Source organism: Ostrea edulis, chromosome 2 (genome assembly GCF_947568905.1).
Source record: "Ostrea edulis chromosome 2, xbOstEdul1.1, whole genome shotgun sequence".
Taxonomy (NCBI): domain Eukaryota; kingdom Metazoa; phylum Mollusca; class Bivalvia; order Ostreida; family Ostreidae; genus Ostrea; species Ostrea edulis.
Window position 1 is genome coordinate 69,746,263 of NC_079165.1, and position 27,522 is coordinate 69,773,784.

At 35.6% G+C, this 27,522-nt stretch overlaps 1 protein-coding gene across 1 annotated transcript in view; it reads right to left on the minus strand.

The window, feature by feature from the left end:
• Window positions 1-27,522, minus strand: part of LOC125680032 (uncharacterized) — a 63,624-nt gene that overhangs the window by 16,035 nt on the left and 20,067 nt on the right. The window contains exons 9-20 of the mRNA XM_048919476.2: window positions 27,000-27,233; window positions 24,298-24,468; window positions 20,397-20,551; window positions 12,283-12,955; window positions 9,317-9,407; window positions 8,969-9,222; window positions 8,660-8,828; window positions 8,456-8,551; window positions 3,110-3,709; window positions 2,265-2,837; window positions 2,037-2,077; window positions 1,573-1,736 (exon numbers count right to left, since the gene is read on the minus strand). Of these exons, the coding sequence (XP_048775433.2) occupies window positions 1,573-1,736; window positions 2,037-2,077; window positions 2,265-2,837; window positions 3,110-3,709; window positions 8,456-8,551; window positions 8,660-8,828; window positions 8,969-9,222; window positions 9,317-9,407; window positions 12,283-12,955; window positions 20,397-20,551; window positions 24,298-24,468; window positions 27,000-27,233 (3,221 nt within the window). The remainder of the gene's footprint in view (window positions 1-1,572; window positions 1,737-2,036; window positions 2,078-2,264; window positions 2,838-3,109; window positions 3,710-8,455; window positions 8,552-8,659; window positions 8,829-8,968; window positions 9,223-9,316; window positions 9,408-12,282; window positions 12,956-20,396; window positions 20,552-24,297; window positions 24,469-26,999; window positions 27,234-27,522) is intronic.

Below are 27,522 nucleotides of genomic sequence, written 5' to 3' on the forward strand. Positions count from 1 at the left end.
AAACTTCATAGTTATTTCGGATTTCAAACATTTCGGTTGAGCATCACTGAAGAGACATTATTTGTCGAAATGCGCATCTGGTGCATCAAAATTGGTACCGTATAAGTTTTACATTGTAAATAAAATTTCCCTAAAGCCGATGAAGTCCTTCAGGAATGGAGAATTTTCAAACGGGACATAAAATAGTTGATTTGGACTACTAGTATTGGTTAGGTTGCTGGTTAGCTGCAATAATGTAGCTCTATCCGATTTTTTTTTATTCTGACGTTGTCGGGATAGAGCTACAATTCCATAGGATCTCCGCAATGGTGCAAAATGATTTTATGAATAACCGATAATAAGCTCCGTGTATTAGTCCCAAATGTTGTTTACACCAAAAGGAGTACCAATTTTGTATAATAAAGGTGTTTTTCATTAAACATCATGTACAGCATGCACAATTCTTCATCTGCTCCGTATGCGGGTTAGAATAGGTCCTTAGTACCCCTTGTTTGTCGTAAGAGGCGACTAAATGGGGGCGGTCCTTACGATCAGACCGCAAAAACCGAGGCCCCGTGTCATAGCAGGTGTAGCACGATAAAGATCCCTCTCTATGCTGGAGGGCCATAAGTGCCGAGCATAGGCATACATTTTGCAGCCCTTCACCGGCAGTGGTGACGTCTCCATATGAGTGAAATATTCTCGAGAGGGACGTTAAACAATATTCAATCAATTCAATCGTCTGCTCCGCCAAGCTTGTTATCGCGAGATGTCGTAAGTGGATCTATTTACACTCTGCTGTTCGTTTTTTAACTTGATATTAAATCTAAACCATTTAATACCGACGAAATAGCTTTCTCCTCCGTACTTGTCACTTGATGTAAATACTATCTAATATGGCATATGCAAATAACTTGACACTTCATTACATTAAACATGGCGCACAAATATGAATCGAGAAATTGTTGAAAACGGTAGAATAGAGCCTCATAAATTGTAAGCTGCAGGTTGTAAATTTATATATTGACTTAGAAACATAGAATATCATGTTTAGAATGATCGAAAACGTTGCGGGAGTGAATCACTCCCGCATTTGCACCATAACGGAGATCCTAAGGAGTTTTAGCCCTCTCCCTCACCCCCCGAAAATAAAATCGGAGAGGGCTACATTATTGCAGCTAGTTGCTGGTCAATTCGTACCATATTGCTATCTATATTCTTGTGGTTGAATACTCCCGCTCTATAATTACAATCAACCTTCTTTTACGTCTAGAGCCTGGCTCAGCGGAGTTATACATTAATCCTTTGTGTTTAATAATTATGGAATTTCAACTCGAAGGGATTTTAATAAATGTTTGAAATTATGTCTCGCGAGAAGTGTAATGAGGGAAATATGTTTGTAGTTTCTTTACTTCAAATCTTTTGTGTCAGCGATGTGACAATATAACGATGCGCTGAAAAAAGTGCGTTGTAAATCTTAGGTTTTCACCACGCGGATCTGGTATGTCCTAGTTTATTTATCAGCTAGGTATGATTCTGCATCTATAATAACCAATGAAGCTAATTAAAATTCAATATTGAAAATTTCCAAACTTGTATCGAAGCCCCATTTCCTTGTTGTAGTCGGCAGTGGTCTCCATCGTCCTCCTCATACTCCAGCGAAGAGTTTTAGATATGTACAAGAAACAGGCAACCATGATAACAAACTGATACTCATTGTGGCAGATCAAGTCAACATGCTGATACAGTTGGTTGAGCTGAAATACAAAAGTCGTTAGAGTAACAGCAGTAATATCATAGGAGTAATAGTAGTCAAACATAATGCTCTGGGTATGGCGTTAATAAGTGAAGAATGATATTGGCAGTCTACAGTTTCTCTGCGTCTTCAATATGCTTGGGAAATTTTTCTTAAGTATCATTGTGCAAACAAATTAAAGTAACTAAGTATTCACATTAATCTGAAAAGTATGAATAAGTAGGTGAATGTAGGATATCGTTGAAAACCATTTTTACGTGCTTTAGTTGACAGAAATACTGAGGCAATAACATATATTTACTTTATACAACACATCGTCCGGGAATAGTTGTGAGTGAGCGTCTGAAAGTTGAAAAGAAAATAATATTTTTATTCCATCATATGAGTGAGTCATGTGACAAGTGATAAGCTATTTCCGGTTAAAAATGGGGCTGAATTTCGGGCCCGGAGAAAGGAACTGAAATAATTATATTCAGTAGACTTAAGATCGCAACTTCGTCAAAATGATTGAAGATGAAATTAGTCGTACCTACTTTCTTCGGGGAAAACACATGTATGATACTATCCAGTTGTTTCCAAACGTGTTGATTTAATTCAAAATCAAACGCCATGTCATTGTCGATCTTTTTCGATTCCCCATCTTCCGCTTGTGTTTTCTGCATAGCTTGAACATCGGCAAAATGACCAAACATGATGGCGATAAAGAGATTGATTCCAATTAGTGATATAGCGAAGAAAAATAGGCCTGTCATAGTTCTTGCCGCTGTCGAGTCCAGATTGGGATTTAAGCGAAGGGAAATCATTGCAAGAAGCATTCGAAGAAGAGTGATAATTGAGGAATATAAATCTTTAAATTGGTCAACATATTTACCAACTGCAAGAAATAAATAGGATCCGAAAGATATAATTGCCAATATTATTAGAATGAGAGACATACACAGATCATATCTAGCCCTTAAAAGAGATTTTTGAAGGATAAAGAAATGGTAATTCATAGTTAACGGTTGAAGAAGTTGGAGAATTCCGAAAAAGAAAACTATTCCAAGAGTCATTCTATAAATCAAATCATACAATTCAACGTATTCGAACGATGTGTATGACCCTGCAAAAAAGGAAAGGGGAGTTAGTAAAAACATTTTACATTGAGGCCGAGTTCGATCATCAATTCAAATATTAGACCAACCACGCTAATAGAATATTGATTTATAGTAATCAGACATGCGCACGGAATGTCAGGAAGCAAAGCAGGCATGCGCACTTAAGTTTCGGAAGTTTGATTAGACAACTATTATGGTCGATGATCAAACTAGGCCATAAGAATGTTTAATATGACTAAATCTATAACCACTGTTAACTGAATATGATTTTACTTGCCTCGGTTTTCAATTATGTCATCCACGGTTTTTATTGTTGTATCAACCCTTAGAATATAAAACACAATCGCAAAGACACTCATGATAATGTCAATTGCTGTTAACCATGACCCAAACGTAGCTAAACAGGTGCGCCTTGTTTTAAAAGTCTGTATAGCATATAACACAATCCGTACCAGAACAACAACAGTGAAGATGAACTGGGAAACCAATACAATATAATCTGTTGATGTGACGTAGGGATAGAGGTTAATAGATTGAGTAGCTGTCTTCATAATGATGGATCCGTACTCGGATATCTCAAACACTATTTTCATATGAGTAAACAGTCTAGTATTCGCGTTAAATGTATTGGTCTCGAAGAAAACAGCTCGTGTATATCCGTCTATCCACGAATAATTACGAAGCTGGGCAATGTATTGATTCACTAGCGACTGCTTAGGTCCAAGATCCAGCTTGTACCCTCCACCACCATACATTGCAAATTCTCCTAAATATGGCATGCCATTTAATTCATCTGCACTCCGGTAGATGAAACTGTTATCGATTGGGTCGTATTCATCATAGCAAGTTTCGTTACTAGCAGTAAATGGTAGCCAAGCTGTGAATAAACAGAAAAGATTGATTGAGATTCCGTTTCTTACAAGAAGTTCTTGTACTTGTGTAGATAGACCTCGAAGCGTATCACAAAATCAAATAAACGGTTCCGTTCTCGACTATAATCATTCCGTACCAAAACCAAACCATTCCGGTCCCAGGTCAAAGCGTTTTATTCACAATCCAAAGCGTTCCTTTCTAATTTTAAACCGTTTGTTTTCCATAAAGCATTTATTCCAGGAGTATCGAAATAGAATTTCAAATTGTATGCGTTTAGCAGTTATATTTTGTTCATTTGAATGCTTAAACAATTCATAAGCTAATTAAAAAAGCTCATGAGACCCCAGGAAGAATTGCGCGGGCACGCGCGCTCGTGTGTATGGCCACATAGATGCATTTGATACAAACCCCTTCTCAGCTGGAACTGAAAAACCAGATGAGAAAAGAATACGTGTCTTGATATAAAGAATTCCATTATCTATAGAAGACGATTTCATAAATAATGTGCTTTTAAAAATGGGACCCAAACTCACTAGTGACATAATTTGAAAAAAAAACCCATCGCAATCATATACACGGAAAATTACAGAAATCTTACACGGAAATCGTTTCGTTTACATGGAACCACGAACAGAACCAAAGACATCATTCTGCGCCGGTCTGAGATGAACAAATGTATCATGAAGGTAAGCCAAAAACCAAACAGAAAAAAATGTGTACAAACTACTGGGCTAACAATCACCTCATAAATTTCAGTGTGAATATGAAACGTGTTGTCGCATTTGTAAAGAGATTGGCAACACTCCAGGTTCAGACAAAATGCACATATGCTGCGAGTCAGAAAGAAATAATTGCATTCAGTGGGAATGATGACATTCTATCAAACATTTTTTATCTATTCGAGTCGAAACTGTTTGACTCCTGAACATACTTTTCAGCACACCAAAGGAATTTTGTGAAGCGCTTCTTAAATCTAACACAAACACCGTCTTTCTTGAAGCTACTATTGTGATTCGGGGCTCATTAAAACTGGAACACTTAATACGCCCATTGAACATTGGCTTAGAAAGAACGAGATGGGCCGATAATACTCCGAGCTAGCGAGGGGTATTTGCAACAGCCAGTCCGCAATGTGTTCAAGGAGAGAGAGAGGGGGGGGGGGGGGGTGTTAAAGTAACAAAACTTCGTCCTTGAGTTTTCTTCCGAAAATATATGTATACAGGCACTAATTTGGAGAATTTAAAAATCAAATCAATAAACTGTCAAGGTCTAAATACCGATAAAAAAAAAAGGCTAACGATTTATTCATGGTTAAAACAATTACAAGTTGAAACTAACGGTATTTTTTCAACTATCCAGTTATGTACCAAATAACACCTATCGGCATAAATAATATAATCCCAAGATTTTAATAAAATTCTCAGCAAAATAAACAAAGGGATATTGTTTGAGAGCATACATGTACCTACAATGAGTGTTTCGTATAAACCGCTATTGCGTCGTACACACGGACATGGTAACGATGATTGTCGAACATAATCGAGTTGCTGATACGGAGGTCATACACAAAGACGGAAACTGACGCGAGTAACTACACGTGTCGTTTATTTTAAAATATTACATCGTTTCATGAATGACTAGAAGTACTATATAAGTGCAAGTAGGTAACGTGCCACTCAAATGAAATTTTGGTATTGAATTTTCTATAAAAATAGGCATGTTAAACTGTTTACAAATCTAACACGTGCTCAGTGCCTCTCTTGCGCCTTTTCCCGAACTGGTGACCTCCAAGGTCAATGCACATCGTGAGATTACGAGCAGGAATTACTGACTGGATATCAATGCATGATTCATGAATCGACATTTTTTGCTAATTTGACAGGTTTATTGCTTCAGATTTACTCTGATTCTATTGAGTTATGTATGTTCAATCACATATGTTGACTATTTGTTCTATTATTTAATCAAATCATTTACCATCGATTACAGCTTGTATTGCTTTGAATTACTGATTTATTTACAACAGAAAAATAATGCTTAAAATTTTGCTTGATAGTCTCTTGAACTGGTATACCACAAAATTGTTGATATCAACCTTTTACATTAGGTCACCCATGTTTCCATATGAGTGAACGATTTTCAAGCGGGACGATAAACATTATACAACTAAACAATAGTAGGTCACCCACTCACTCAGGTGACCTATTGCTTTTGTTCTGCGTCTGTCGTATGTTAACAATTGAAATTTTCATAACTTATCGGTAACTACCATTCTAATTCTTTTCAAATCAGGTATGAAACATGTTTGGGAGAAGGGGGACATAAATTGTAAATTTTAGGACTCCTGCATCCCTTTAGTCTTGATAGCGGGGCTAAAAGTTACAATTTCAAAATTCTTCTGTTCAACCATATATCTGTTAGAAAAAAAACAACTAAAATCATAGTTGTGCCAAGCAGAACGGCCTATACCAAAATTGCAAATGTGATGATCCCCGATATATGTTCCTATTCCAAAATGGCGTAATTAACATATACATGCAGTACTTACATGTAAAACATTCACATGCCTGGTAAATGATTAGAAGCCGACCTTTATGCACTTGAATTTGGTTTTGGAAGAGTTACCCGCCCTCGATGAAAATAAGAAAAATTTAAATTTTCTTAAACTAATTGCGGTAAATGATTATTATTAATTGTATTACATATTTTATAAAGAACAAGATTGCTACACGTAGCCATGTCCCCCACCGCCGCAAGAAAAGTTGAAGCTCAAAAGTCCCAAAACCCCTGTACTAAAATTTGTCGAATCCAAATGACGGCGCAATATGATCAACTACATATGGTGACTAACAATCCTACAAAATTTGAAGAAAATCCGTTGAGCGGTTTCGGATGAGTTGCGCCCACAAAGTGTTCCTATAGTGTAGCACGTCCAAATTCAACAAAGTCCTATAACTCCTGTAAAAATTGTCGAAACAAAATGGCAGTGCAGTATGATCAACTACACATGGTGACTAACAATCATACAAAATATGAACAAAATCCGTTGAGCGGTTTCTGAGGAGTTGCGTCCATTAAGTGAAGTGGGACGGACGGACGCACGCACGGACACCGGTATTTCTATGTCCCCTTCCGCGTTGCGGTGGGGGACAAAAAGTTTATATAACATTTTACCTACATATGAAAAACAAAAGTTAGATAAAACATTATCTTCCCATATACTTCAATGATTCAAGGTGAAATAAATTAAGAAGAAATCAAAATTTTGTAAATTCCTATGGTAGGTTATTTTTATTTGATAAACCCTTCAAAATTATACCATCATTACCAAAATTATACCATTCATTTATTAGAAATGAAAATTTTTTAATATGATCGGTATACATTGAATGTCTTAAATACATGTAACACCTTTAATGCTATTGCCAGTAAATGGATATTAAAACGAGCAGGTTGTCCTGCTACTACGACTTTGACCTTGAGAAACAGTAGGCACCCCTCACTTGACAAAAGGTGTATGTGTATCAAGTGTGACAGTCCTAGCCTTAACAGTTCGGTCTGTATCCTGCCTACAAGGTTCTTCTACTAAGTGATAATAATAATACGACCTTCACTTTTGACCCTTGACCTTAAAAAATAATTAGCATTTTCCTCTCATCATGGTAATCAACTGTACCCAGTTACAATATCCCGGAGTTTACGGTTCGGTCTGGATCCTGCCTAAAAAGTGATACTATAACCTTAAGCTTTGACCTTGAAAAAAATAATGGGCATCTTTTTCTCATTATGATGAGCAATCTAACGGCAAACTACAAACTCAACTTTATGACAAGTGGGATGATTTCAGCTTCTCCATCATCAACTTCGCATATTTATTGCCAATACAACCTATCCTTGGATCATATGATGTCTAACGTGTTTCATACCGATTGTTAGGTCGTTCTTAGCGCATTGATTTTGACCAAGGATAACTCCGTTTACTTGATCAAGATATAGGGCTCACTGCGGGTGTGACTGGTCGACAGGGGTTGCTTACTCCTCCTAGGCACCTGATCCCACCTCTGGTATTTCCAGGGGTCCGTGTTTGCCCAACTCTATTTTGTATTGCTTATACGAGTTATGAGATTGATCTTTGTTCGTTATTTTCACCTTTTATCAAATGTAACAAGTTGTAATATCCTGAATCATACGGTTCGGTCTGTATCTTGCCTACAATGGATTGATTGGTTAGGTTTTACGCCGTTTTGGCAATATTTCAGCCATTTTACGGTGGTTAACTAATTGAAATATGTTTGGTTGTGAGTGTTAAGAGTTTTCTTTTAGAATGCAGTGATTTTACGCCCTTACGGAATAGACCCTTTGGTAATGTGCAATGAATGCAAGAACTTTTTACAAATATTGACAATCATTATATTATACAATATATAAAAGGATGTGATGTTTACAGGAAAAAGAAATTGAATATTTTTACGCTCATATACACGGAATGATCTGTATTTTAACCTGTTTATGAATCCGTCGAATGAGACGTTAAAGGGTGTCCCGTGTCAAGGATGACAACCCCCTTGGCACACAAAAGACCGTTTTCCTGATTTTCGAAAAAGAGTAGGGTCACTGGGTGCCGTCAGGGAAACTCGAACACTCACAACCGTTAACCGCTGTAAAATGGCTGAAATATTGCCAAAATCGGCGTAAAACCGCAATCAACCATATTACAGTAAAACGCTTGTAATTGAGGGTTTGTATTTACCCTTGCAATAGTGAGATCTATCTTCTGAATCGACTGTGTAATCCTGGGTACAAAGGGACACTACTTCTCCCATTTCCGGAATCGTTGAACAATTATCTGTAAAAATACGACAGGTGTCATCAATAGTTCAAACCTTTGAAAAATTTGTGATGTGAGAATACTTTGGACATGAAGAACAATGCAATGAAGTGTTTTGCTTCTTACTTGATCTGACCTGTCGCAGTATGGAATTTGATATTCGATAATTGTACTGATCATACATGAATCGTTGCTCATATACGGATAACAGAACCGAGTCCCCGTGCCATTTCGGCCACACCTTAGGAATAACATAAGTTTGCATCCAAACGTATATGTCATCAGTAGTGTTTGCCTAAAAGTATTTTCCACAAAATATTAATATTCATTACAAACCATAGTTTGTCGAACGTTTGTATCTGCAACTGGGGATACATAAATCAGAAAAATAAATAAAACACAAACGAAGCGAAATAGTTTTGATCACTCACTCACCATAAACGTATTTTTAATTGATCCTTTAAGGTAGTCATTTTGTTTGAATGCCTCCGTGACGATGTTATGCGCACATATCACTGCTAGAAGGAAAATGTAAAATAAAGACTTGATCCACGATTTGGCGAAACCTTTCAGCTTTTCGTCCAAATGTACTATTTTACGTTGTTTGTTCATTTTCTCGATATCAACGTCTGTGTTTGGGCAAGGGAAATATATCAGATCTCTTCGATTTACTGTTTCCACAGGTAGTGCTATAATAGATATAAATCAAGTTTTAAAGTCATACATGTCGGAATGAATTTGTCAGAATTCATTTTTGTACAGTGAAATAAATTACAGTGTCACCTTTCTGTACTTGACTCTCTCCTGTACTCTCCGCCAATGTCTCTGTGGATCTTTTGCAACATAGTCCAAATAGACTAGCGATTAGAAGCACCTGCCAACATATGGTAAAACATATATAATCTTACATAATTACTCATGTTAATTAAGTTTAAAACTACTAGCTGGTCTGCTGTTATTCTAACAAGTTGCTAACTACAAACATCGTATAGAAATCCAAAACCAAGCTCCAGATTAATATCTTATTTTCGTATGTAAATAAAGATATTATATTAGGTGACTGATACACCACTATTTTGATAGTAATAGTAAATAAGAAGAATGCAAGCTCGAAATGTAGAAGTTATGAACTGAACACATGTAGAAAAAGCTTAGCGCTGCCCCCGCCCGCTTAAAATATTTAAGAATATAATTCTTGGAAATAATTTTAGATTATTGTCTCCAAATTTCCCTCTCTCCCCCTTACTAATTTCAGTTTTTCGTTTCATGAAATTTAGACGAAGTCAACTTACAACCATCCCCACCCCCGCGCCTTTGAAAAGCAATGATACGTGCTTGAAGATGCTACTAAGTTTGTCATACATGTAAATCATTGTGCACCGAAACATCCAAAATGCTGAGTATATAGTCTAAACGATACTACAGCAAAAGTATGGTACCAAACAAAGCGACATGTTGGTAAACGGTCGCGATAGCTCAGCGGTAGAACGTTCGCTTAGTAACCGGGATATCGTGAGTTCGAACCCCGCCCGTACCATGGCCCACGTCAAACCTATTAGACATATTCATATGTAATGATTGCTCCTTCGCCAAACGCTCGGCATTTAGAAAGGATAATCACGGGTCTTTCGGACTTATAAATTAACAAATTTTGCCAATAAACTCTGAAACGCTTGCTCCATTGTTTCATATGTGAGTTGAAGTCCGTAAGCCATGATAGAATCTTACTTGATTAGTAAATTTAAAATTAATTATAAACTTACTTTCGTTTTCGAAAAACTACCCTAAAATAGCAAAAATTAGAATAAAGTGGCGGCGCTTTGGCGGATCTAAGTCAGTCCCCCCCCCCTTTTAATGAAAACTTATTAATAAGATAATACGATATGAAATAAATCCGTTGTTTATCGATGCTTGGTTTTGATCTTATAGAAGAAATAAGGTTTGATAATTTTTAAATATATAAAATATGCCCGTTCGTTTCTTCAATTCGTAATGTTTGTCTTGAATCAGATTATGGAAATTTCCAGAACGAGTCAACATCATAAACGCTAGTTCTACATTCTCGGGCCTTTCCGGTAAGCCGAGAAGTTGCGATTGATTTACAACATGATCAGCAAAATTGTGTAGGTGTTCAGTGTTAGTTATACTTATAATAGTTTTGACTAGGCCCATATTTATCATTTTATGAAGATTAATTATCATATATTACTTCGACTAAGTGGTTCTTAAAAGTAAAAAGTCGAATATGTCAGATATCGAATGGTCCGAGACTCCCCCAGGGTGAAATTGAAAATTCGGAAACCTTATTGCACATCTACAGGACACCATTATCAATCTTTCAAAAGATTTTTTGGCTACTGTGAAACATGTAAGGATTCTAGGAACTAGGATTTTGTAGACCCTTATCTGGCACCCAGTTCCAAAACCTTATTGCACATCTGTAAGATACCACCTACATGCAGTATCATATTCCAAAAGATGAATTGGTCACTGCTTAAAATACAGGAGTTTCAGGAAAAAGAAAGTGTGACAGACGGACGGAACAGGGTAACAACAATATAACCGAACTTTATTTAGAAAGTGCGACTACATCTAATCACTTATATTTCGTTTTTCGATAGCAGTTTTTGCATTATACGACCGCTTTGTAAGCAATTTGTTGCGATGCCGATCGCCTCTACTTCGTCAATTTTTCGTATAAAAACCATTTCTAGGCGCTATTAAATGCACTTATCTTGATTGATAAAATAAAAATAATTTTGCAATTATTTGAACCAATATGAAAATAATTGATTTGACAGCTAGAAATTTCGAATCATGTGGATTATTGATTACATATGGACTAGAATTTGTGAGGATAGCGTCTCCTATTTTAAGTGAAAATTTCATAAATTGATACTACTGTCCTGTAAAATGTCTAAGTGGATAAAACATCGACACATAAATAACGTCAAAACTTACCTGCTATCAAACTGTCGCTCTGCATAACTGCACCCGCGTTACCGATCGTGTTCGAGTTAACGATCTCGCGTTTAAAGGGGTGATCTTTATATACTTAAAGCCTTATTCCTGTGATTTGATATTGGTTACATCTCAGTCGACAAATATAGCTGGTTTGAAAATTGTCTCTAGAATGGCTTGGAGTTTGTTGTATTAAAAGTTGAGTATCAATGATTGGTAATAGATTATAATGTTTTAATGAAATATCACAACCAATGCTTTCAAGATATAGAGTGAAAATTCATTTATCTCAAGCTAGTTACAATGTATAATGTCATGATATGACCACAACTATCCATCCCTTACCGGTAATGTTACATGAAGCTCAGATGTTAGAGCATTTGCTTCGTGATTGGGAGGTCGTGAGTTTGAACTTTGCTCGTGCAATGAACGTGTCAAACCTAACGTAAAATTAGGTAGACCTTACAGACAGAGGTCCCGTGTCATGACAGGCGTTGGCATGTTAAAGAAATCTCATTGCTCTATGTTTATAGTGCTTCATTGCAGCTTGTAACATCTTAATATGAGAGAAACCTTTCCGAAGGGATGTACAGCAAATTAACAAAGAAAATCTTTTCGCGTTAACCACGAGTGACTTTCGTAGATTGATTTGAAGTTGTTCGGTGTCAGGAAGACTTTAAAAATGTGAAAAGGGTACAACGGATAACAGACAATAGACATTTTCATCAGAAAAGTTCACTTCACCTAAAACGTATATTCTTCCACCATTTTTGAATTCTATTGAATACCTTCATTGGCTCCATTATCAATGCACCTTCAAGAGATCCAAACACAAATGACAGTAGCCAATCGTTCGTTTTCCCCGGTCCAAATTGCAGGGAATAGAGAAATGTAAAAAATCCTCCGGCAGCAATTGCAGATATAGCGAGAAAATAAGCAAAAAATATCGTCCACCACGGTAATCTACAAGGTGAACTTTTCTTCCCATTCGACACCACAGATTCTTTCTTCATAATTTGGCTTTCATCTTTTAATTTTCTATTACGAAACAGTGATATAATCGTAAGAGAAGGTATAACTGTCACCAGAGATGAAAGTAGTCCCACATACATCTGCTTTAGATTAAAGTTAAAAGGTCCCAGCTTGACTGACCGCTGCGTAGATCCAGTAGCTACCTGCTCCTCTTCAGACGGTTCGGAGTTATACCACATTGCAGATGTAATCATTGACAAGAAGAGCAGACCTACCAAGCACCACATTCTTTGAACTCTGCTAAACTTGCTATAGTTTGGTCGCTTTAGTAGTGAAAACCAGAGATGATCATCAAAGAATCCGCGCATGCTCAGCTCTGTGAAAATTACTTCGCCATTAATCACTTCTGGTGTAACTGGCGTAAGTGTTCGGAATGTCTTTGCATCCTCATATTTAAGCGATAGCCATTCTCCAGACAAAAACACGTAACTGAAACGAAAAGAATTGAAAAACATTTCTTAGTTTGAAAGATTTTTATGCAAGTGTTTGGTTTTTTGTTTTAAATCCTTTCGAGAACTTTAGTTCATATGGAGACGTCACCGGCTGTACATGTAGGTACCATAAATTTAAACGTGTCCTGTTCTTTTAAGGTGGTATGCTACATCAGAGAAATTTGATGTAGATGAAAAGTGGAGGATATGTACAACATTATTTTGAAATTGAAAAGTTTAAAATTTACTTTATTTAGTCAAAAAATGCAGTTTTAGTAGAAAGCAATATGAAAAAAAAAATTAAAACATCTGCTGGACTCGAACCCGCGATCTACAGGTCAGCAGTCGACGTGCTAACCTCCTGAGCTACTCAGCTAGGAGAATATTTTTATAAATAGATAGACACATACAGGCTTTCAAGTGACATTTTGCAAAAATTAAGTGCCATTTTTAGGGCAAAATTATAAAAAAAAATAAGAGCCTTTTAAAGCCAAAAATAAAGGTTAAATTTACAAATCAATAGGAAAGAAAAAATGTTTTACTCACCATTTGCAAGAGCAATAATACAAAAACTAATTACCCACTCAGAAGATCATACCAGTGGTCATCAACAGCCATATTCGGCATTCACCACAAACCATGTTATAATTCAGGTGGACTCCCATGGCTCACAATCAATGCCGAATATAGCTGATAACCATCAAGATGTCTTCTGAGATGTACATTTAATCAACATATTCATTTTCGGAAAGTATACCAAGACTAAATTTAATAAATTCCAACACTTACTTTATGTCAAATTTATTTAGAATTTGAAAATGTAGGAATTTCAACAAAAAATAGGGCTTTTTTTAGGATTCTAAAGCTCAAATAAGGAAAATAAGGGCTGTTGTAGAAAAATAAGGGCCCGCTTGAAAGCCTGCACATATTGCTGGTATTTATATTTTCATTCATGTTTTAAAAGGAAGTCAGCCATTATGACGATGTAAGGGTACCTCCTTAAGGTACTTGCCAACGCCTGTCGCGACGTGGGACCTCCATTTTTAAATCTCACCCGAAAGACTCCACATTCTCTATTTTAACTGACGAGAGTTTGATGAAGGAGCAAACACTACTAATGTTCTACGTCTTAGGTGTGACGAGACTAAAGCACACCGGGGCTCGTGCATGGGCGTTGCTTAAACGCAGAACGGAAAATATTGTACATGTATGCAATGTTATGGGGAGGACAGCATTTTGTAAAATAAAAGGTTTGTTACGAACAAGGGAAGCAGAAAGTACAGAGAATGAGAAGTCACTCTTAGAGTCCACCGTTTTATATACTTCATGCTAATGCCTATGTATATTATAACCGTAACTTATTATGAAAATATTAAGTAACCGCCTGTAGGTACTACCCTCTTGTCCTTGCTTTTGTCATTTTTGACACCTCTCTCCCGATTATGACTATGTTGTTTCATAAATAAACATACTAAGAAAATTATGATTTAACCCCTTTCGAATTGTATTACTTTATTCTGACTGCCATGCACCTTAAGGAAATATTTATATTAGCTAACCAATGAATAACAGGATTTTACACCCCCACCCCAAAACTAATATTGAAAAAGGAAAAACTATTCAACATATTGTTAAGTCGAATTTGCTTTAAACCGAACTAGATATTTTGAAGATAATTGGACTTGAATATGATTTTAGTTCTACACCTGGTAAAATATACATTTATATTTTATTACATCACATTTTAAAGCGAACGAGTCCGGTGTGTATAAAAGGTTTGCCTCATTTGGGATTAATTTATGAAAAGTGAAAGTTCGTAAAGTACTGACATCCTGTGTTTTGTGTTGAGGCTGAAGTGATAACAGAGAAGTTTTGTTTGAATGGAATTCAAAGGGTCATCTTATTATTAATCTAAATCATAAAAAATACAAGTGTAATTAGTTTAGATGTCCTCGTCTATCTAGGATTGGAGTGCTGTGATTAGTTGGTACATGTATCTGTTAGTTAATTAATGATAATATATCAAACACAACACGGTTAACTTGTTGACATGAAAAGACAATGATTTATCGTTGTTTCACACATACACTGTACCACACTCTCTGTTGTAGGTACACTAATACACTGCGCATGTACGTTAAAGACGTTTTGCAACGAGAGGGGGGGGGGGGGATAAGCCCTGTGTGGTCCTGCTCGATAACACCTCTGTAAATGTCAAATTTTCAAGATTCTTAAACTCTTTTACAAACGTTTAACTGTAGCCTAATCATGTTATGGTACATAATTTTACGATAGATTGTTTTACCGCTTGTAAACAAATTCCTAATTTGTTTTATTTTAATAAAAATAAAGCATATTTTCTCGATTTTTCGGTGTTATCTTGGCTACATTCTCACTACCGAATCACCGCCACATGGAAGTAGATGGTGAATTGGATTTACTCGATTTAGGATTTGTGAGATTGATCATTTTTTCATTAACCTGTTGTGATAGTTTTAATAATGGTTAGGGCGCTCGCTTTGTAATCAGGTGGTCCTAGTTCGAATCTCGATGCCCACGCCGCGTTAAACCTAAAACGATTAAAATAGGTAGTGACTGCTTCTTCGTCAATTCAAATGAAAATCACGTGTCTTTCGTATATGACCTGACTTATAAACGGTGCTCTTGCGCCATAGTACATGTAGGTGTTGGCACGATAAAGATATATTACTGTATTCTCTTTAGAGAAATCGAGAGGCATATTACTGCTACGACCATAAGCACTATGCGTTAGTCAAACTTTGTGGCGTTTCAGCAGATGATGTCTCAACATGAGCGCCTTTTACATGTACCGCCGCGGTGGTCTAGAGGAAGAGCGTTCACCCAGCATGCGGAAGGTCGGGGTTCGAATCCCGGCCGCGAGACCTAAGTAGTTAAATTAGGTAGTGACAGTTCTATCGCCATCGGAGATGACCTTAAAAACGGATGTCCCGTTTCACAGTAGGTGTGGCACGCTAAAGAATCCTCACTGCTCAATGACCGTAAGCAACGAGCATGGGCCTAAATTTGAAGCCCTTCACCGGTCTTGGTGACGTCTCCATATGAGTGAAAAATTCTTGAGCGAGACGTTAAGCAATATACAATCAATCTCCATATGAGTGAAATATTCTCGAAAAGGACATTAAACAAGATACAATCAATCTAGTGCTTATTCGTACATTTCTATATGGATCGCCAGTCACACTAAAATTGTCTGAACTTCACTGGAATTTAATCAAGATTTTCATGATGTTGTAATGCTTTCATTTACATTACCTAATATCAATATGAACTTTCGGTCATAACATGTTGACGACGTTCCAAACAAAGTGACTCACGTGTCAGTATTTAACTTGATTTTTTCATTTGAACTCTTTTTACTGATGATAATCATCAAATTTATCTCTATGTGTACATATATGTGCCTTTTCTTCTCTCTATCCTTTGTCTTTATCTTTACATGCATGCTTTCAACAACGTTGAGGATTCTGAAGTTCTGTTGGGTATCATTTTTTCATAACTCAATGTCTATTCATTATAAATTTCAATGGTTAAAATCATTTCTGTAAACTGTCAAGGTTTGGGTGATATTGCAAAGCGCAAAGACGTTTTTAATTATTTAAGAGCCTTAAATCATAATATCTACTGTTTACAAGACACACATTTCTCATGTGATACTGAAAATGAAGTTAAGAATTTGTGGGGTTACCAATGCTTTTTTAGTTCATATTCTACAAATTCAAGAGGAGTTGCAATTCTAGTTAATAACAATTTTGATTTTAATGTATTGAAGGTCATGAAGTGTTGATATGTAATGTTTATGGTCCAAATAATGACAAACCGCCTTTTTTTGATAATGTACAAAAATGCATTGATGATATGCAGTGTTCTAATATTATTTGGTGTGGTGATTTTAATCTTGTCTTAAACCCAGATTTAGATTATTACAATTATAAAAGTACTAATAACCCAAAGGCAAGGGACAAGGTCTTGGAGTTAATGGAAAGTAATGGTTATATTGATCCTTCTAGGCAGCTACACGAAAATACTCGTAGATACTCGTGGCGGGAAAAAAAACCCCATTAAAACAAAGTCGTTTAGATTTCTTCCTAATATCCGAGACACTTTTGTCTGGTTTAGAAAAATGTAATATAGAGTCTAGTTATAGATCAGACCATTCTATGATATCCTTGTCCATTGCTTTCAATAACTTCAAGAAAGGTAAAGGATTATGGAAGTTCAAAAATTCTTTATTACATGATGAAAATTATTTAGATTGTATTAGAGGTGTTATTTTAGAAGTTAAGAAGCAATATGCAGCTCCTGTATATAATTTTGGTAACATACACAATATCCCTGATGCAGACATTTCCTTCACTATTGATGATCAACTGTTTTTAGAAACCTTATTATTAGAAATAAGGGGTAAAACAATTTCTTATGCTTCATATATTAAAAAAAAAGAAAGAAAGGAGGAAAAAGAATTAATTGAAAATATCAAAACATTGGAAGAAAATGTTTGTGACAGTAATATTGATGAACTGTCTAGTAAAAAACAAGATCTAGAAAACATAAGAAAACACAAGTTACAAGGTAATTATGTAAGAAGTAGAGCCAAATGGGTTGAAGAAGGCGAAAAACCATCAAAATATTTTTGTGCTTTGGAATCCAGAAATTTTACGAGCAAAATAATCCCTAGATTGGAGAATAATGAAGGGAGGGTAATATATGAACAATCTGAAATCTTAAGGGAAACAAACTTTTTATGAACAATTATACAAGAAAACTGAAGTAAATAATAGTTTTGATTTTAACATTGAGCCAAGCTTTAAAGATATTCCGAAACTTTCTAATAAAGAATCAGAATCAATAGAAGGGGAAATTACTATTGAAGAAGCCTCCAATACTCTTTACAAAATGAAATCTAATAAATCCCCAGGATCTGATGGTTTTTCTGCCGAATTCTTCAAAATGTTTTGGAAATATATTGGTATTTTTGTTGTAAGGTCTATCAATTATGGATATAGAAGTAGTATTTTGTCAGTTACACAAAGACATGGTATCATTACATTGCTACCGAAAGGTGACAAGCCAAGACAATATCTGAAGAATTGGAGGCCTATCACTCTGTTGAATACTGTTTATAAAATTGCATCAGGTACAGTGGCTAGTAGAGTAAAACGGTATCTAGATAAAGTAATCAACCCTGATCAAACAGGTTTTATTCCCAACAGGTATATTGGAGAAAATACAAGGCTTATCTATGATATTATGCATTACACTGAGGAAGAAAATATACCTGGTTTATTATTACTTATCGATTTTGAAAAAGCTTTTGATACAGTGTCTTGGGAATTTATTAAAAAAGCACTAACTTTCTTTAACTTTGGCAACTCTATTCGGAACTGGGTATCATTATTTTGTACAGATATTACATCTGCAGTAAATCAAGGTGGTGATCTCTCTGAAAAAATCAATATTCAGAGAGGGTGTAGACACGGTGACCCTTTGTCACCGTGTATTTTTTTAATTTGTGCAGAAATATTAGCTATTCAGATTAGATTAAACAAAAGTATTAAAGGTATTGCTGTAAACAATGTAGAAAAGAAGATTTCCCAGTTGGCTGATGACACTTCACTTATTCTTGATGGCAGTAAAGAATCTCTCTTAGAAACATTGGAAACACTGCAACAATTTTCAGAAATGTCTGGACTTTATATTAATTTTGACAAAACCCATATAGTATGGATTGGATCCAAAAGATTTAGTAATGAAATTTTACTGCCTAACTACAAGCTTAAGTGGGGTACTACAAGATTTAAACTACTAGGAATACATTTTGATGTGGATCTAAAGAAAATGATGCAATTAAACTATGAACCAAAATGTGTACTAATTAAATATTTACTTAAGCATTGGGAGAAAAGATTTTTGACTCCCAGTGGAAAAATCACAGTTATTAAAACATTGGCTTTGCCCTTATTAAACCATATCTTGATGTCAATCCCAAATCCCTCTGAGTTATATTGTAAAAATTTAGAAAAAATTATTTTTTTCTTTCATATGGAATAATTCAACTCACAGAGTAAAAAAAGAAGTAATAGTTAAAAAAAAAAAATGAAGATGGAGGATTGAAAATGGTAAATCTAATGTCTTTTATAGCTTCTATGAAATTATTTTGGGTAAGACATCTTATTTTTTCCAGCAGAGGTATGGGAATGTTTATTCCCAATTTTGAGTTGAACAAATTCATTAACTGTGGGGTTGAATACATCACCACTCTTTTAAAAACACTGAAAAATAAATTTTGAATTGATGTATTCAAGTCGTACATTACATTACATATAGTCTTATTGATGAGTCCACTGTTGCTGCTGATTCACCTCTATTTTATAACCCACAGATTCATATTGGTGGAAAACCATTTTTTAATAAACAAATCTTTGACCGCAACATCAGACTGATTAATGATATTATTAATGAAGATGGTTCACTTTTTAGTTTTAAACATTTTAGTGATATTTATACAAACATTAGGATAATTTTTTTTAGAATACAACAGCATTATCCATGCAGTAAGAGCATGGATAAAAAACTCAGACCCTGGAAAAAACATCATGAAGCTCACAAGTCCATTAATTATGACAAATACTTACACAATTTTGAAATGTTACAAATCAATTTTCTTTTTATGAAATTCTTAATAAAAATAACTCGGTCTCAGCTGGCAAAAAGAAATGGAGTGAGCTTTTAGATGTAGACGACAGGGAATGGAAAATAATCCACAAAATACCCTTCAGAGTGACAAAAGACTGTAAGCTCCACTGGTTTCAGTACAGAATTATAAACAAAATTTTAGCAACAAATTCATTATTGTTCAAAATAAAAAGAATATATTCTAAATATTGCAACTTTTGTCACTCTTAAGGGGAAACAATAGAACATATTTTATGGGAATGTAATTGTTTACAATTATTTCTTGTAGAATTCAAACAATTTTTAGAAGACAAGACTGAGCGACAGATTACAATTACAAAGAAATCCTTTATTTTAGCTTGTATTGAAAATAATAGTGATATACAAAACATTATTATTTTATTTCTGAAGTATTATGTCTATACTGCAAGATGCACTAAGAAACCTTTAAACTTGCCCGCTGCAATATCACAAATGAAATTATTTTATGAAACACACAAGTATATAGCATATAAGAATGGTGAAAAGAAAAAAATTGATACTTAATGGAACAGATGGAACTTAATATTTACTTAAAACATGCATCTCTCTTTTTCTCTCTTTCTCACTATCTCTCTCCATGCACATAATGATAATTATATATGACTTGTTGTATTCATGTACTTTATTATGTGTACAAAAACCAATTAAAAAAAATGAACTTCCTAGTATATTTTGAAACATACCGTTCATCGGTGCTTAGATCAGTTAGGACAACTTTTGACAATTTCCAATTAGGACTATCCCCCTTGTTGTCATGCCATACTGTTAAGGATTCTATTTTCCCCAAATGCTCTTCAGTTGTCAACAGAAAATTGCAACATGTGCCTCTTTGAAAGTCCTAATAAAAGATGTTACAATGTATACAATTGGTGAAGTAAATGAACTGAACGGAAATAACCAATGAGAGAACCTGGCTTGGATTTCTCGAAATAATCTGAGGTCGAAAGGACTTAATAAGTCTGAGATTTTACTCCAATTCGACTGCTCAAATAAAAGAAAACTCAAACTTAAGTTTGACCCCCCCCCCCCAGAAATCCAAGCCAGTTGACGCAAAGGAAGTCGCAATCAGACACTTTAGGACTTATAATCTGGTAAATGAAGTGTTATCATTGTAATAGTCAATAAACATTACTACAAATGGCGATGTAAGGATAAATTATGAAGGTAGATCTATACTCAACTTTAAATTAACTCAATAAAAAAAATTGCATTTATAAAATACATACACAGGTACTTATTATAGACAATGAAAGCAAAATAAAAATTGTGATAATTTATCTGTTGGTGAATGAGGTCACGGCCTATGATAGGGCTGTCGGAACATGGCTAGCCCTTGCTAAACATACTTGATGCCATATTCAACATTAAGCCTTCCATTATGAAAGCAATAAATATTGTATAAATATCGCATGTAGTTGAGGGTAACATTGAACATTTTCACCCCGGGAAAAACATTGCTACGCCTCGGTTGACAATGGTTTCTCAAAAATTTCAATGTTAACTCTCAACTACATGCAATATTTGTTATAATATACTGAATGTTATATAAAAACTTAATAATATGATCAATCACTGTCGTGCGATAATTCGTAGATCGATGCGGGTATTCGCGTTTATTACAATTGCTCAAACGACGTCGTCTAACAATCTGTGGCGAACTGTTTGCGCATAAATTTGGCATGTGATAATTTTTATAATGTTACCCGTTGTCAAGTTCTGTTACCCGTTGCCAGATACTATCACCCTGGAGCTCGTGTATTCTGTTCTCAGAGGGTAATAATGTTTTTTAAATGCTTCTCGACCAATCAGATTCGAGTAATTTACATGAAAATATAATAATACACCTCACACATTAATCATTATGACCTAGCTTATACATTTTGAGGGCTTCATTATTATGATATATTAGAACATTATACATGATAAAACATTATTGGGTTGATGATTTAAAAAAAAAAAGATAGGTACTGGTTAAGCAGATACCCAGCGCAAAATTGCCTATCAAACTTTTTTTAATCTTTGCTTCTAAGCAGTTAGCATCTCGCATATGTTTTGTTGCAAGTTTAGCTGAAGCTAGCCCTGTGGTTCTGGAGATAATATTAAAGGTTTATGGAAGGTCTTTCATTTCTTCCTATATAAGATCTTTTTCCATACAAATGAACATAACATTAAACCATATGTAGTCACGGGCTTTGAAAACGCAAAAGCGGATAAATTTATTGGGGTAACGCTATCATGTGACGTCATATGTTTTTTTTGCATAATCTGTTATTTATTCCACTTTGTGCAAGTTATAAACTGTTTCATACTGAAATTATTTATATTTTGTACATGTTTATATAATCAATTATCTGTATTAAAAATGTTTTTTTCCGTGGGGATCCGGGTTAGAATAGGTCCTCAGTAACCCCTTGTTTGTCGTAAGAGGCGACTAAATGGGGCGGTCCTTCGGTGAGACAAAAACTGAAGTCCCGTGTCACAGCAGGTGTGGCACGATAAAGATCCCTCCCTGCTCAAAGGCCATAATCGCCGAGCATAGGCCTAAATTTTGCAGCCCTTCATCGGCAGTGGTGACGTCTCCATATGAGTGAAATATTCTCGAGAGGGACATTAAACAATATTCAATCAATCAATAAAAATGTTCTCAAGGGCAATCACTCATGATGGTATTTTTTTTCTAGCGTACATGTATGTCTGTTATACAATGATTTCCTTGCTATCGATAATTAGTTGTGAAGCTGTTACGTGTAGCATTTGTTTTGTAATTATAAGCAGTTTTCATGTAATTTTTATTATGCTGTTGAATGAAAATATGTGATTTTCTGCTGTTGAATGATACATGTATTTAATTCTGTGTAAGTGTGTCTGACATCTATTAAAAAAAATGGCTACATATATATTTTCTTTGGTTATTAAGTTAACTATTATTATATGTGGAAATGAATACGAAGTTTTTCTAGTCAGAACTCATCATAACGCGAAGTCGCATGAGAGGTGTCACCTTGATTTGAAATTTTCTAAGCAATCCAGAATCGCGCTCTTACATAACTCACTGCAGAACAAACAAGAAATGGACATTTTAACTGAGGACGATAGTTATACGTTTACATTTCTCTCTTAGACGCCCACAATTGAATGTCCTACCATCATATGTTGCAGGAAAGCACTAGTTGCATATATGACAACAATATCACTTAATTATATGTACATTAAAGAGACACCACAGCTCATTTTGCAAAACTCGTGAAATGACAATTTCCCCAGAGCTTTCTCAAATTTTGTTGCATAGTTGAATGCAAGAACTTTGCAAAAATAACGCACACATGTATCTAATGTTGAAAATTAACACTTTTTGATGACCTAAAAAAAAACATTCCAAAGGAACATGTAAGGGTTTCTGTGAAAATAATGATTTATAATTATTTAATCATAAGAACGGGGAAAAATTTCATACTTGAAAGGCGAGTGTGGACCCCCTAAGGGGTATTTAAAGAATTTTCTACACAACATTTTTGCTGTCATTTAAAATCACATGATGTAAATCAAACTCCGTACAGCGTCAAATTCTCCGGGACTACTTTCCCCTACGAATAATATTGGAGTTGTAGCGTAACGGAATATATTGAGATGACCGGAGCTTGGATGTAAATACGTATTAAAAGTCAGAGTCAGCATGAAGAAACCTTTGAATTCCGGATGATCTCCAAAGCGCAGTTGAAAGAAAATTGATGCTTCCACATTGTCAGTATCGATATGATTTTTATCAATAAGTGTTTTAAAAAACCACCTGATTAAAATGTGGAAAATGAGCTGTAGTGTCTCTTTAATATAATTCAATGAAAAACTTTACATGCATGGATATATTAAACACCTTAAAAACCTGTACTACGGAATTGGTACACTCTCGTTCCCCGAATGTTGTTTAAGTAAACTTTCGACCGACTGCTTCCCCTTTTCTAAAGACTGAATTACAAATATCTTTTAAATTAACTTTTGATTGTGACTTATAACGATAATAGGATAAATTTGCGCGTAATAAGTTAGAATTTGTTATGTTTAGTGTTGTGGCGTTTGTGCAGGTATAGTGCAGTTTGACACCACTTGCTCGCCGAACATCGATTGGGTCAATCGATGTTCGGCGAGCAAGTTGTTAGAGAGAGAAGAGACCCTAGCAATGGATATCTGTTGTTATCGAACATGTTTATCCCCGGTTATGTCGAAAGTATTTTGCATGTTCTTTTTCTCTCGTTTATTTTTTATTCCTGGGGCAAACCAATATTTTAAAAGGGAAGGATGTAATAGGGACAGCTATTTTACCGACAGTGACTGACGTACGACTTCACAATTCAAACGGAGGGGGGGGGGGGGGGGGGGTCAGTGAAAGCGCAAGAACGACACGATCAGAATTGAGGAATCAATACCTGGTAAATGGTGACTATAGTATTGTAATAAGCAATGGATATTACTACAGGAGATTAAGGAATAGCAGGGCATTTGTCTTCTAGAAGTATGCAATAACAAGTATAGAAGATCAACTTGCTTCAACAGTCTACAAGTTTCAAAACTTGAAAGAAACGACAATACCTTCCGAGAATCGGTTTTAACTATTCTTTCATTTGTTGATCCTTTCTCCCCTTTTAGTATTATGTAAACTGTAGAAGTCAGGTGCCTTGAAGATCTTAGTGCAGTAAATATGGATAAAGAGTAATGAAACTGATCACCAGGCTCATTGTCATAAACTGGCAAGTATTCCCACTGTAATAGATCAAAAAGAGATACATGGGTCATATTGCTCACCTGGAATAGTAACAATATCCTATGAAAATTACCATTTGTGGCTCTACTCGCAATCCAGCAGTCTGTGTAGCTTCCGTTCGGGAATCCTTAACCTGTTCAACTTAAACGAACCACCCTTCGTTTACTTCGTTCAAACTGATCATCTCAAATCCCGTGGGGCCCGGGTTAGAATAGGTCCCCAGTACCCCTTGCTTGTCGTACATGGCTACTAAATGAGGGTAGTCCTTCGGATAAGAAAGAACGCCCCCCCCCCCTCCTTCCCCAGGTATACCTTCCGCTGAAGTTTCCCCCTCCTTATAAAACCTCGTATGCCACTTGAACAAGAGTTGCTTATTACATTTTCGTCTTGCCTCTGTCACCAATGTATGCGTACGGGTCGGGAGTATTTCCAAGATTTTCAAAACTGATGTTGATGTTTTCAAATTGTCATGATAATAATGAATAACAGCCAAATAGCATATCTCAATGATCCGTAAAATTGATGGAACTTGTAGTTGCACTCAAAGTTCCAGCAATAGATATTACGACGTCGTTTTAATTTTTGACATGTTGCGCATTTTTCCAAAATGTTAAGAACAAATAGGAGGTCTTCTCGGTCTTTCACAACATCCGTTACTATGACAACTTTCAAAGTTGTACTTTGCGTAGTTGATCAAAATATTTACAGAAAATCAAAGTGCACTAAATATTATCTTGTATAATTTTAAATGTTATCAATTGATTGATTGTATATTGTTTAGCGTTTCTCTCGAGAATGTTTTTACTCATATGAGACGTAACCATTGCCGGTGAAGGGCTGCAAAATTTTGGCCTATGCTCGTCACTTAGGCTTCTGAGCAGGGAGGGAACTTTATATTGCCACAGCTGGGGCTTCGATTTATGCGGTTTCGTACGGACCATCCCATTTAGTCGCCTCTTACGACAAGGAAGGGGTACTGAGGACCTGTTCTAACTGGATCCCTACGGGTATCAATTGAATAATAAACGAGAGGTCCATGGACGTTGACGGTCACCTGAATATTATATGTTTCTCAAGCTAGAGGTCCTCATGCTCTTACTCACTATGTATTCAGTTTTCCATACTTGAAGATGAGTAGGAGCACCGGAAATGTTTTTCGAAGATGAAGTACATTTTCAATATACAACAATTTGGCTATTCCCTCGACATAATACGGGGATTCATCAAAAACACAATTTTTGTAAAGGCCCTTTTGCTCTTCCTAACAATGGATTGAGTTGAAGATGAATGATGGAAAATTTGGCTATTTTAGCAGTTTTTGCCCAGGCCCTATGTTATGATTATTTAGATCACAATTTATGTTCATCTCATCGGAGGAAAATTGGTCCAGTAGTATTCAAGAAAGAGTTTAAAATATTCAATTGTTAACGTACTACGGACGAAGACCAATTACAATGTCAATAGGTCACCTGAGTGACTCACGTGACGTAAACTGTAACAGAGGAATTCCAAAAACGTTTGGATCAATCTCTTTATGTATTAAACTCTTGTAATTCTTGAGAAAGGGAGATTAAAAGATGAATGTATATGTTCAGTTTGGAACTCCGACTTGGTCCGAGGGGTTTGATCGCTAAATAACGAGGATCAAACATGGTGTGAACATATTTGAAACATTTCTGCAGGAAGGCACTTGTAATTTAGTCTCACATACACTGTGTATATCTTAACGTGTGCTCCTACAGTGTACGAAGATTTTTTAAGAACTCGATTTTAAACTTTAAAGCTACTTATGGTCAAACCAGGGAAGGAGCGTCATGGTATTGATATACGCTGCAAGATAATCCTTGCATATTAGTTGAGACATTGCGCCCTTATAATTATCATTTTAAAAAGAAAGCATATCCCTCTCTATTTACAGGTGGAAAAATACCTTTTTGATACCCGGTTGTGAACCCGCCCTGATTCAGGAAGTCATGTTGTCAATAACCTCAATTTTATGCTACGCACATATCATTAAAACGAACTATTGTTCTTGAGAATATGTGTAAATAATGTACCATTAATGTGGCTCCATCCTTGCCTCTAGGATTATGGTTTGAATAGCGTGAAGCTACATGTATACTATGTAGTGATCCATATAAATTTTACAAATTGCACCCCTGAAACTCTGCAAATTCTTTAATACTCCTGTTACAGCCCCACTTTAGCCCCGGGGTTCGTGCAAGTGTTAGCTTTCAAGGTTCAGTTAATTTTTTAAAATATTATTTTTTCATCACTACTTCCGCTTGGAGATGAACTTTCATTTCATTCAACCCAGTGCTAGTCTGTGCCAAGTATAATTTATTAACATTAGTCCAGTAATAAAGGGTACAGGCAGACGGATGGACTTTTGATTAAAAAGCTCACTTGAGCTGATACATTACATACACTTCGTATGTTAAAATATTTAAGACACATAATTCACTCAATCAACTTTCAATTAAGTTTTTACCATTGTCTTAAGATGCTTGTCGATAATAAAATGACTTACCAGCAGTCTGTCATTGCGGTCCGCTTTACGTAAAGGAATAACGAGAAAGGCAAAGAAAACGATCAGAAACACGTTCGCAGCTAACACTTGTGGAGTAGTCTGTAATTTCTCCAAAAAGTTGAGGAAAATATCTTGAAAATTAATCGGTGTAGGTGGTGCTAATAAAGCATCGGTGCCAAACGTTCCAAAAAACGTGCTTTTGAAGACTGCAATTTTCCCCTCCGCCTTGTCAATCTACAATTAAATGGTACTTAGTGTTTTCACTCGCATAGAGACAAATGGTCCGTGGATCAAGGGTCTCAGTCTCTCCGGTACAGTGTACGCGAAAGACCGAAAGAGTTGGCTTATCAATAGTCGCAATGACGACTTTAAACTTTTAATGATTGAAAAAATTTCCATTGGGTTTTTCCCCAATAGTTGTTTCAACGTCTCGAGAATTTTCCACTCATAGAGAAAAGTCACCATCTGTGTGGTGAAGTACCACATATTTAGAGCATAGCTCAGCGTTCGGGATCGCAGCAGT